General features: G+C 50.3%; 1 protein-coding gene across 1 annotated transcript in view; it reads right to left on the bottom strand.

Moving 5' to 3' along the window:
- Positions 1–3125: 3125 nt before the first annotated feature.
- Positions 3126–10697, bottom strand: part of LOC114616310 (choline transporter-like protein 4) — a gene marked incomplete at its 3' end in the record, with an annotated part of 10000 nt that continues 2428 nt past the window's right edge. The window contains exons 3-14 of the mRNA XM_028761801.1: positions 10006–10079; positions 9804–9882; positions 9027–9126; positions 8823–8945; positions 8500–8560; positions 6032–6122; positions 5864–5947; positions 5402–5637; positions 5208–5307; positions 3632–3724; positions 3299–3401; positions 3126–3181 (exon numbers count right to left, since the gene is read on the bottom strand). Coding sequence (XP_028617634.1) covers positions 3126–3181; positions 3299–3401; positions 3632–3724; positions 5208–5307; positions 5402–5637; positions 5864–5947; positions 6032–6122; positions 8500–8560; positions 8823–8945; positions 9027–9126; positions 9804–9882; positions 10006–10079 — 1200 coding nt within the window. The remainder of the gene's footprint in view (positions 3182–3298; positions 3402–3631; positions 3725–5207; positions 5308–5401; positions 5638–5863; positions 5948–6031; positions 6123–8499; positions 8561–8822; positions 8946–9026; positions 9127–9803; positions 9883–10005; positions 10080–10697) is intronic.

Here is a 10697-nt window from a genome sequence, read left to right as displayed (position 1 = left end):
GTGTGGTACATGTATGTGTGTGTGTGGTATGTGTGTATGTGTGTGTGGTGTGTATGTGAGTGTGTTGCATGTGTGTGTGTGAGTGTGTGTGGTTATGTGTGAGTATGTGTGGTCCATGTATGTGAGTGTGTGTTGTATGTGTAAGTTTTATGTGTAAGCAGTATGTGTGTATGTGTGTGAGTGTATGGTGTGAGTGTGTATGAGTGTGTGGTATGTGTGTGTATGTGTGTATGTGAGTGTGTGTGGTATGTGTGTGTTTTATGTGTGTGCATTCTGTGTGTGTGTGAGTGTGTGGTATGTGTGTGCATGCATATGTTTTGCTGGGACTGAACACCAATTCTTACACACAAAGCTGAGCCTCATAGCCTACTTTCATTATTCTTATTACCACCCCCCAGCTCCCCTGCCTCATCTCCTTCTCCCCCCCACCCCCGTTTCCTTTCCTTCCTACTTCTAGTGTGGAACCTGGGGCCTCAGGAACAAAAGACAACTTTTTCCCCACTGCTCTGCTTTCTGAGTTATCTGTTGAGGGCTGGGGAAGGATATCAGCGGACAGAGTGATTGCCTAGCGTGTACAAAGCCACCACATAAAACCCTGAATGAGGGCTGAAGACATAGATGGCTCAGTGGTTAAGAGCACTGGCTGTCCTTCCAAAGGAACCAGGTTCAAGTCTCAGCACCCACAGGGCAGCCCACAGCTGCCTATAATTCTAGTCCCAGGGCATCTGACACGCTCACACTGACATACACGCAGGCACAACACCGATGTACACAGGTCACATTTTAAAAACTGCACTTTTGGGGACACTCGTCATCACAGCACATGGGAAGTTGAGACAGGAGGATGCTAAGTTCAAGATTATCCTTGGTCACATCGCAAAGTTTTAGGCTAGCCTGGGCTACATCAGACTCTTTCTATGAATAAACAAACAAGCAGGAAAATGCTGTTTGAGATCCACCTTACTTACATGTAAAGTGGTATGGTAGAGTTTGTATTCAAACTACCTGTGCCATGTGGTACTTTACCTTTTGTGATAGTTTGAATATGCCTAGCCCAGGGAGTGGCACTATTTGGAGGTGTGGCCTTGGGTGTGGACTTTAAGACCCTCATCCTAGCTGCCTGGAAGTCAGTGTTCTGCTAGCAGCCATCAGATGAAGATGTAGAACTCTCAGCTCCTCCTGCACCATGCCTGCCTGGATGCTGCCATGCTCCCACCTTGATGATAATGGACTGAACCTCTGAACCTGTAAGCCAGCCTCAATTAAATGTTGTCCTTGTAAGAGTTGCCTTGGTCACGGTGTCTGCTAATGGCAGTAAAACACTAACTAAGATACCCCTGTAATCCTGATACTTAAGGAAGCTGAGGTAGGGGGATCGCCATAAATTTGAAGCCAGTATGGGCTACAGAGTACGTTTCAAGTCAGCCTTCCAGGAAAGAAAGAAAGAAAGAAAGTAAGAAAGAAAGAAAGAAAGAGAGAGAGAGAGAGAAAGAGAGAAAGAAAGAAGAAAGAAAAAGAAAAGGCAAGCTAGCTATGCTGTGCCTCTGGCTGCTCTATCGAGGGAACCAGAGCTCCGTTCCCAGCACCCACATGCTGGCTCACCACTATCTATAACTCTAGTTCCAGGAGAGCTGATGTCTTCTTCTGGCTGCTTTGGACAGCAAACACAATGCTGAGGAGTAGATATACGTGTAGGCCAGACACCCGTATGCACAAAATAAAACAGTAATAAAATGCATGAAATAATAAAAGAGATATAATAATTTCAAAAGGAGGGGGGAAAGAGAGAAAACATTTTTTAACACCTAGAAGCTGGGGGTACAGCTTAGCAATGGAGAACGTATCTAGGATTCACCAGAACACCAGGACAAAAGTTACAAGGGAAGGCAGGGAGGTCAGACTCAAGCCCCGGGGATGATTAGGGATGTAGCTGAAGCCTGAGGCCCTGGGCTCAAAGTCTAACTTTGCAAAGAGGAGGAGAGTTCTTATGGGAAGCTAAAGGCTGCAGGAACTCACTGCCTACTGTTATTTCTGAATGTCTGGAATTGTCCGTAATAACACAGAAAACGAGCAATTAAAAAACTAAATAAATGCAGAAAATATGACTTTGAAAGCTTCCTGGTTTCTGGTCGTAAGAGGCCATGTTTGAAATAAAGCTGGTGGCGGACGCCTTTAACATCAACACTTGGGAGGCAGGGACAGGTGGGTCTGTGTGAGTTTGAGACCAGCCTGGTCTACACATTAAGTTCCAGGCCAGCTAGGGCTACAGAGTGAGACCCTCATTCAAAAAAAGAAAAGGAAAGAAAAAACCCGCTTTTCCTCAGCAGACCACTGTGAGTTTGTGTTGAGAGTTACAAAAGTAAACCAGGTCCCATCCCCTTCCACCACCCCTACCCCCCAACCCCACCCCCAGCACAGAACCCAGTGGATCTTTTACAGATCTAAACGGGCCTTCCTTCTCTTTTTTTTTGTGTGTAGGGCTTTTTGAGGCATGGCCTCTTTATGTAACCCAGGATGGCCTTGGATTTAAAATCCCCACTTTTAACCTTTGGGATGCTGGGATTAGCGGTGTTTCTGTGCGCACGGGTTTTTGGTGGTTTTGTTTGTTTTTTTTGTTTTGTTTTGTTTTTTTGCTATGCTTCTTACAGATGGCTTCCTGTAGCCCAGGCTGGCCTCAGACTAACTGTGTGACAGACACTGTTGCTGAAAGCCTGATCCTCTACCTCCACCTCTCAAGTGCTGGGAAGTACCCACAGGCCTCCCAGTCCCCCCAAGAGGCTCTCCTGTGGACTTCCCAGTGCCACTGTCTGGGGCTCCGTTCCCAGGATGTGAAAAGGGAACCGGAAGGGCCCAGCCATCCGGGCTCTCTATCAGTGGGCGGGCATTGCGCACAGCACTAGATGTACTCAATGCCATTAAAACTCCTAAACCACTTCTGAGGCCGAATTAGGATCAGCTCCAATGTCTAGAACAGTGGGAGGAGCTACAGCAGGAGGAGGAGCCACGGGAGGAGGAACCACAGGAGAGGGAGGATCCACTGGAGGAGGAGGAGCTATTTAATGACCTTGGAGGCTGGAAGAGGTTAACTTGATATTGAGGGCGCCCCCCCCCCCCCGCACCTTTACCTCGGGTTTCCGGTCTCCACCTCACTTTCTACAAAGTGGGTTACTCGACTACTGAACTAAGGGAAGCCACATCCATGTGAGAGTGCCTGCCCTCTCCGGTATTTGTGCACTAGCAGAAATCTGTGCTAATTGACCCCCAAGATCCCCTCAGCAGCCACCCTATTCCCTCTCACCATGGGGTCACAGGACGCGTTCACAGGAGCGTTCTCACAGCCCGGTGTACTGGTGTTGGACACCCAGTAGATGTACTGCGGTTGCCCAGATGTGGCCAGGTACCCAGAGATGAGTCAAGAAAAGCACGATGCCAGCTGTCAACTACAGGACACCCCTAAATGCTGCCGCTGGGACTCATGCAGACTGTTCGCACCCACAGAAGGTTGTCATTTAACCCAAACTCACACTTACAATACAGTCCCTCACATCCCCTCATGGGACCTGTCCCGTGCTCCCATCCCCTGCTCCAACCCGTACCCCGTGTTCTCCAGTGGGGGCTGTATGAAGGATACAAAGCTGTCACGGCCCAGTAACCAATGCAAATGACCAGGAGGACGAAGGTGACCAGAGGGTAGAACATAGTCGACATCATCTGCCCCACAGCCCTGTATGAAGACAAGAGTAGTTCTCTGGGACCCCACCCCTGTGCATCTGCTCCCTGGCCTGACCCTGGCTGGACCCTTCCTCTGGCCTGTTTGTTTTCCAAACCAGAAACAGAACTCCAGATTTCCTCTTCCATATTTATAAACCCACCCAGCACCTGGTTCTGGGAGGGGTACACTGTAGACTCTTGCTGGGTGAACCGAGTAAGGCTCAAGGGACCCCGGAGGGGGAGATTGGAGTCACAAAAGACACCTGGGACGCTCAGGGAGTGTAAGGGAAGAGAACCCTCAAAAGGTGTGCCCCCTGGTGGCTTTGGCCATCTCTGACTCCCACCACTTGACCCAGCAAGCACCTCAGCTCCCAGTGCCTCCAGACTGCTGTGCCTATAGTCCACACCCACGCTTCAGCCAATAGTCCACATCCACGCATTCAGTCCTCACCATGCTGTTGCAAGGTTTAGACTGGTGTGATAGGGAGCCTGGGGTGGTGGAACATACTTCCAATTCCAGTCCCGAGAGGCTGAGAGAGCAGGGTTGCTACCGGTCTGAGGCCAGTCCGGGTTATGTTGCAAGAGTGACAGGTTGGGGACGATAACAGAGGAGGGTGTGCCTAACACACAGGAGACCCTAGGCTAGACCCCCGACCCCAGCGCTGCATAAAAGAGGCCTGGTGGCACATGCCCATATTCCTAGCACTCTGGAGATAGGTTAAAAGGATGTGTTCAAGGTCATCTTCAACTATATAGTGAGTTTGAAGTCAGCCTATGCTTCCTGAGACTCTGTATCATCAACTGTCTTGTGGGGCAGGAAGACCAGGAGTTCGAGGTCAGCCTCAGTTACATAACTGTTCCATGACATTAGTTTAGGCTATATGAGTTCCTGTCTCAAAAACAAAACAAAACAAAAACCCCTTGGGGCTGGAGAGATGGCGCCACAGTTAAGAGCGCTGTGTGCTCTCCAGAGGACTTGAGCTAAGTTCCCAGAATCCACATGGCGCCTCACAACTGTCTGCAACTCCAGCTCCAGAGGATCCAACGGCCTCTTCTGGCCTCCACAGGGACCAGACACGTGCACAGACATACTGGCAAAACACCCATACATAAAACACAAATAAATAAATCTCACCCCCTCCCAAGGACAGCAAAACAAATCAGATAGGGAAACTGAGGTCCTAAGAGGCTGGAACTCTCCAGGTAGTGGAAACGCATGCTTTTAATCCTAGCACTTGGGAAGCAGAGGCAGTCAGGTCTCTGTGAGTTTGGGGCCAGCCTGGTCTAACAGAGTGAGTTCCAGGACAGCCAGGGCTGCAAAGAGAAGCCCTGTTCCAACCCTCCCACCCCCACCAAATAAATAAATAAATAAATGGCTGAAATTTAGCAGTGTCACCCACTGGACAACTCTACCTTTCTCTTCTGGGGTTCCTATTACCCCATCTAGGCCACCAACCCTGCCCAAGGTCCCCTCTCCATCATAGGTGGGGCCTGACCTGCTGGCTTCCTTCAGCAGAGCGATGGCGATCCGGATCCGCTGACGCAGGAAGATGAGCATGAGAAGCAAGACACCCTCCAGGACAGCCAGGACAATCACTGCACGGAGACAGCAGGTGGCGGTCCCGGGTCAGGGCCAGGGTCACCTAACCCTTGGCGGGCAGCGGACAGAGGAGATGGGCAGGGGACTCACGAGCAGCCAGCCAGGTCTCCTTCACACTCTGGTAGGCACTGAAGTTCGTGGTGAAGCCCACCTGGGTGATGGAGGCTCCCTCATCCCGCAGCACTCGGTACTGTTCCCAACAGTGGTAGATGCCATAGGCGAGCACAGCCAGCACCCCCACAATCAGCAGCAGCACCAGGGGTGCCGCCACCAGGCGCAGGAGCAGGATGAACAGCAGACTTAGCACCAGGGCCACGGCCAGCGCCCTGCATAAAGAACGTACGTGAGGGGTCGCCTCCCAAGCCCTTCCTAGTCCCCCAGATTTCTTTCCTTGCACCCCCCCAGGTATTCGTAGATTCAATTCATCTTCTGAGAGGCTTGGGGTCCGCTCTGAGCTAGCTCCACCTTCTGATCACCTCACAGTAGACTTGGGGAAAGAGTATTAGGAACGGCAGAGGGTGGTGCCTGATCCTGGGGAAGCCGTGGACTCACACGAGAATCCAGTACCAGGACTGGGCAAAATCTTCAAAGATCTTCACAGAGACGTCCCGGGCATTAATGCTGTCCAGGAGGCCACTGTCGGGGAGAGATGGAGTCAGATGGGGCTGAGGGTAAGAAGGGACACAGGGATACGAGGATGATACAGAGGGTGACATCTACCTGATTCCATTAGAGATGGTGGTGTTATTGATCTGTAAGTGTTCAGGTAAAGTGAAGTTGGTGTCCGGGAGTGGAAAACAGCGTCCCAGAGCTAGAAGAGAGATCAGAGGCTGCTGGGCGGAGTCTCTCTAACCCTCCGTCCATCCGTCCATCCATGAATGCTGCCAGGACAGGGGGCAATGGTGGGTGGGCTCCGCTCTTTCTTGGCCTGTTTTCCCTCCCTAGCACTGGCCAGCTGTCTTCGCACGCCATTACCTGGATACCCTGGATACCTCCAGCCCTGACCTCGCTGCCCTCCTATAGTCAGTCCCTTGACTCTGTCATGCCCCCGGGCTACTCTTCCAGGCCCTGAATTCTATGCACAATTAATTAATTATTTTTTTTAGTTTTTCGAGACAGGGTTTCTCTGTGTAGCCCTGGCTGTCCTGGAACTCACTCTGTAGACCAGGCTGGCCTCGAACTCAGAAATCCACCTGCCTCTGCCTCCCAAGTGCTGAGATTAAAGGTGTCCGCCACCACCACCCGGCTCTATGCACAATTTATATCTCTGCACTTGCGGGGCCTCTAAGTAGCCTCTTTCAGAAACTCCTCTGAGCCTCGGCCCAGCCCCTGACCCACCTCTATCTCTGCATCTCTAGCTGGACCTGTTACCAGCTTTGGAACCACATGTAGCCAGTCAGGTTTAATTTTATCACTGGCATCCCAATGCTGAGAAAACAAACACAGAAGGGCTGAGTAACTGGCCCGAGACCCAACCACTAGAAAATGCTCAAGTTTAAACCCAAATCTGTCTGCTTTGGAGCCGCCCTCGGGTGCCTTTTCTATCCTACTTGCCTTGAGACCTTGTCCTTTCTCATGTCAAAATTTAAAAATATATTTTCTACTAAAAAAAAAAAAAAAAACAAAATAGGAAAGATAAAGGCAGGGAGTGGTGGCCCATATCATTTGTCATCTCAGCATGGGGTCAGGCTGAGGCAGGAAGATCACCAGTCTGGAGCCAGCTGGGCTATAGAGTACGATTCTATCTTTAAATAAACCAAACCGGTTACACTAGCAGTCGGAAGAAGCGTGTGCCGCAGAAAGGTTGGTCATGGTTGGCTTACACCGCCACGTACACATGTAACATTTGGAAAGATATCTCTGTTTGCTATATTATCTTCAGATTCATTCATTCATGTCAATTTTATTTTATTTATTTTTTATTTTTTATTTTTTTGGTTTTTCGAGACAGGGTTTCTCTGTATAGCCCTGGCTGTCCTGGAACTCATTCTGTAGACCAGGCTGTCCTCGAACTCAGAAATCCGCCTGCCTCTGCCTCCCAAGTGCTGGGATTAAAGGCGTGCGCCACCACCGCCCGGCCAACGTCAATTTTATTTTTTAAAAAAACTTTTAAATAGATTTATCTGTTTGGCTTCATGTTTGAGTCAGGGTTTACTATGTAGAGCCTTGGCTGGCCTGGAACTCGCTATGTGAATCAGGCTGGCCTTGAACCCATCGAGACCCATCCCTCTGATGCTGCCTCCTGAGTGCTGAAACTAAAGGCATCTGACGCTATGTCCCCCTTGATGCTCTGCCTGTACATGTGTATAAGCGTCATTGTAACTTGTGCCCGTGGAGGCCAGAAGACTGTGTCCGAGCACCTGTGTGGTTACGGATAGTTTTGAGCTGTTATGTGGGCGCTGGGAATCCATGTATGAGCAACCAGCAACTCCTGGCTGCTGAGAGAACCTCTGCGGCTTCACCACACACACTTCCCTGATATCCCTACACGGATGTTCTTCGTTATTTTTGTTCTGATCTGTCTTTGCTGACGATGGAACCCAGGGCATTGCACAAGCTAGGAGAGTGCTCTGCACGCCTGTCACTCACCTTCCTTAAGAAACACTATGACACCTATTTATTGGGTGTGAATGTGCCTGGGTCGTGTGAGTTGTGCAGTGCCAGTGGTGGTTAGAGAGCTCGTCTTTGGAATGCATTCTCTCCTACCGTACGGGTCCTGGGGATCAAACTCAGGCTGTCAGACTTGGCGGCAAGCATTTTATGTGACACAGCACCTCATCAGGCCTGTTTTATTATTGTATTGAGATAGGATCTCGCTAAGTGTCCTAGGCTGGCCTTCAACATCTATTCTCCTGCCTCAGCTGCCCTTTTAGGAACACACAATCTAGTCTGTTCATTCAACCTCTTGTAAGTATCTCTGATCTCTCTACCCAGAGTGTAGCTGGAGCAGAGAGAGGTTTCTACTGTCCCTGTATCTGTCCCCAGCACCTGGTGCACAGCCTCACAGCAGGCACTGAGAGTCTGACTCTAGGGTCCCGAGGCAGGAGATGAAGGCCTGCCGCTCCCTTCTGAGCTCCCACTGACGTGCCGAGTGGCTTTCCTTCTTCTGGACCTGCTTCCTTTGTTTGAGGAATGAAAATATGGGATGGCTTGATGCCCAAGATAGGGGTAGCGTTCGAGGTTCTCACCTGGTTTAGAAGGAAGAAGGAAACTGGGACAGAGTTCCTTCTGCAGGCTGTCACTCACTATCTGGGGATGGAGAGAGAAGAACAGATAGAGGCACAGATATAGAACAGAATGAGGAAGCTGTGGCTCCCGGCGTCTTAACTATGACCATCATCCCCATCATCCCCACCATCACCATCATCACCATCACCACTACCTCACCCTCCACAACTTCAACCGTATCCTGGCTCAGACTGATCCATTCCTCCTTGGAGCCAAACCTCTCCCTTTCCTACCATTATGGGTTCTCTCTGACAACCGTGATGTCACGGGTACCAGCATTTACCATATCTGGGGACACCGTTGGAAGACAAAATTTTCTGTTTTCTTTATAAACGTCACGGACTGTCTTTGAGAACTGCAGCGGCCCCACTGCCCATTGGGCCTGTGGGCAGGAAGAGACGCACACCTGTGGGTAGAGAGCGTGTTAAGGGACTGGTACCCAGGGCCTTGGGGACAGGTGGGGCTCAGGCAGGTCCTGGCTTCTGACCTGGGGTGTGGGGCACTGTAGGCCATTCTCAGCGATGGAGATGACGTTGAGGGCCGCTGCACAGCTTAAGATGTTGAAATACAGAACGTACGGTTTATCCCTGTAGGAAGAGAAGATATGTGTGTCTGAGGTACAGAGGTGTGCCCTGTACCTCTCCAGGCCAGGTACAGGGTCTCATTCTCTTAGCATAGAGATAGCACTTGGACCAAATTAGTTACATCCAGCACCTGGCCCAGCCTCTTTGGGAAGATAAGGAAGACCCTGAACACCTTACTTATGATACAATGTGTGGCTGATAGTGTTGGTTCTGGAGCACAGCCCATTAGTAAGGAGGCTTTACGGCCTTTAACAAGGCCTCACATCTGTCTCTTACGAAGGACAGTATCTACCTCAGGAGGCTTAGCAGTTTGGGTGTGAAGCACCCCGCCTTCTTAAAGCATTGTAACTGTTAGTGTCTTACTATTTACCCTGCACTTCCTGCATGCCTCCTGGAAGGCCTCAGCTGTTTCAGTTGAGGAAGTTTAAGCTCAGAGAGGCTGAGTAAGTTGCTCAAGGTCACACAATCCAAACTTATCTCAGGTGGAGACTCACAGTGATGTCTGAACTCTAAGCTTATGCACTTAAACTGTCCCCAGTCCTGGAAAGGCTCTTGGTGTGGCCCGGAAATGCTTGAGTTCAGAGAAGACAGGCCGGGGCGGGAGAACGACAGATGCCAGGCTATGCTGTCTGCCCTGGGGTTGTCTCCCACCCCCCACGGTCCTGCTACCCACTACTCACTTGTTGTCGCCCACGCCACAGTAGGCCCCCGTGGAGTTTCTGGGGTACAGCACTTGTCGAGGGTCTCCATACACCCAGGCTGCAGACAGGCACACAGTGGGATCATAGGAAGGCGGAGACTTGGGGGCAGGCAGCTATGGGCAATCCCTCCCTGGGTTACTGTCCTCACCCCAGCCCCAGCTCTGAGTAGCTAAAAACTTACCCACAAGCCCCACTATGATGTAACCCAAAATGAAGATCAGGAAGAGAACACAGCAGATGATATCTGTGCAGCCCCTGGGGAGAGATGGACGTCTGAGCTGGGGTGTGTGTAACCATGGAGTGGGGAGTTGGGAGGTGTAAATGTGGGGCATGGTTTGGGGGTGGGTTATGGTTTAGAGGATTGGAAAATGCTAGAACGATTGGCATTCTTTTTTTTTTTTTTTTGGTTTAGTTCAGTTTTTTTTTTTTTTCTTTTCCAAATAAGGTTTCTTTGTATAGCCCTGGCTGTCCTGATACTCGCTCTGTAGCCCAGACTGGCTTTGAACTCAGAGATCCACCTGCCTTCACCTCCTGACTGCTGGAATTAAAGATGTCTGCCACCACTGTCTGGCAAGATTGACATTCTTTATCTACTTTAAGAAAGCTTTTCTTAGGATGAGGATTCTTCTGCTGAAATATAGCACAGATAATAACACACACATACACAGAGACCAGAGACATGGAGAGAGACTGAGAGAAAGAGAGCCAGGGAGAGAGGGAGAGAGAAAGAGAGACAGAGAGAGAAAGAGACGGAGAGAGACAGACACAGAAAGAAGAGACAGGGAGAGGCAGAGAGAGACAGAGTCAGAGAGAGACAGAAAGAGAAAGAGAGACAGAAAGAGAAAGAGAGAGAGAGGGAGAGGGAGAGGGAGA

Source organism: Grammomys surdaster, unplaced genomic scaffold, assembly GCF_004785775.1.
Source record: "Grammomys surdaster isolate TR1022 unplaced genomic scaffold, NIH_TR_1.0 315357, whole genome shotgun sequence".
NCBI lineage: Eukaryota > Metazoa > Chordata > Mammalia > Rodentia > Muridae > Grammomys > Grammomys surdaster.
This window is presented reverse-complemented; position numbering and strand designations above follow the sequence as displayed.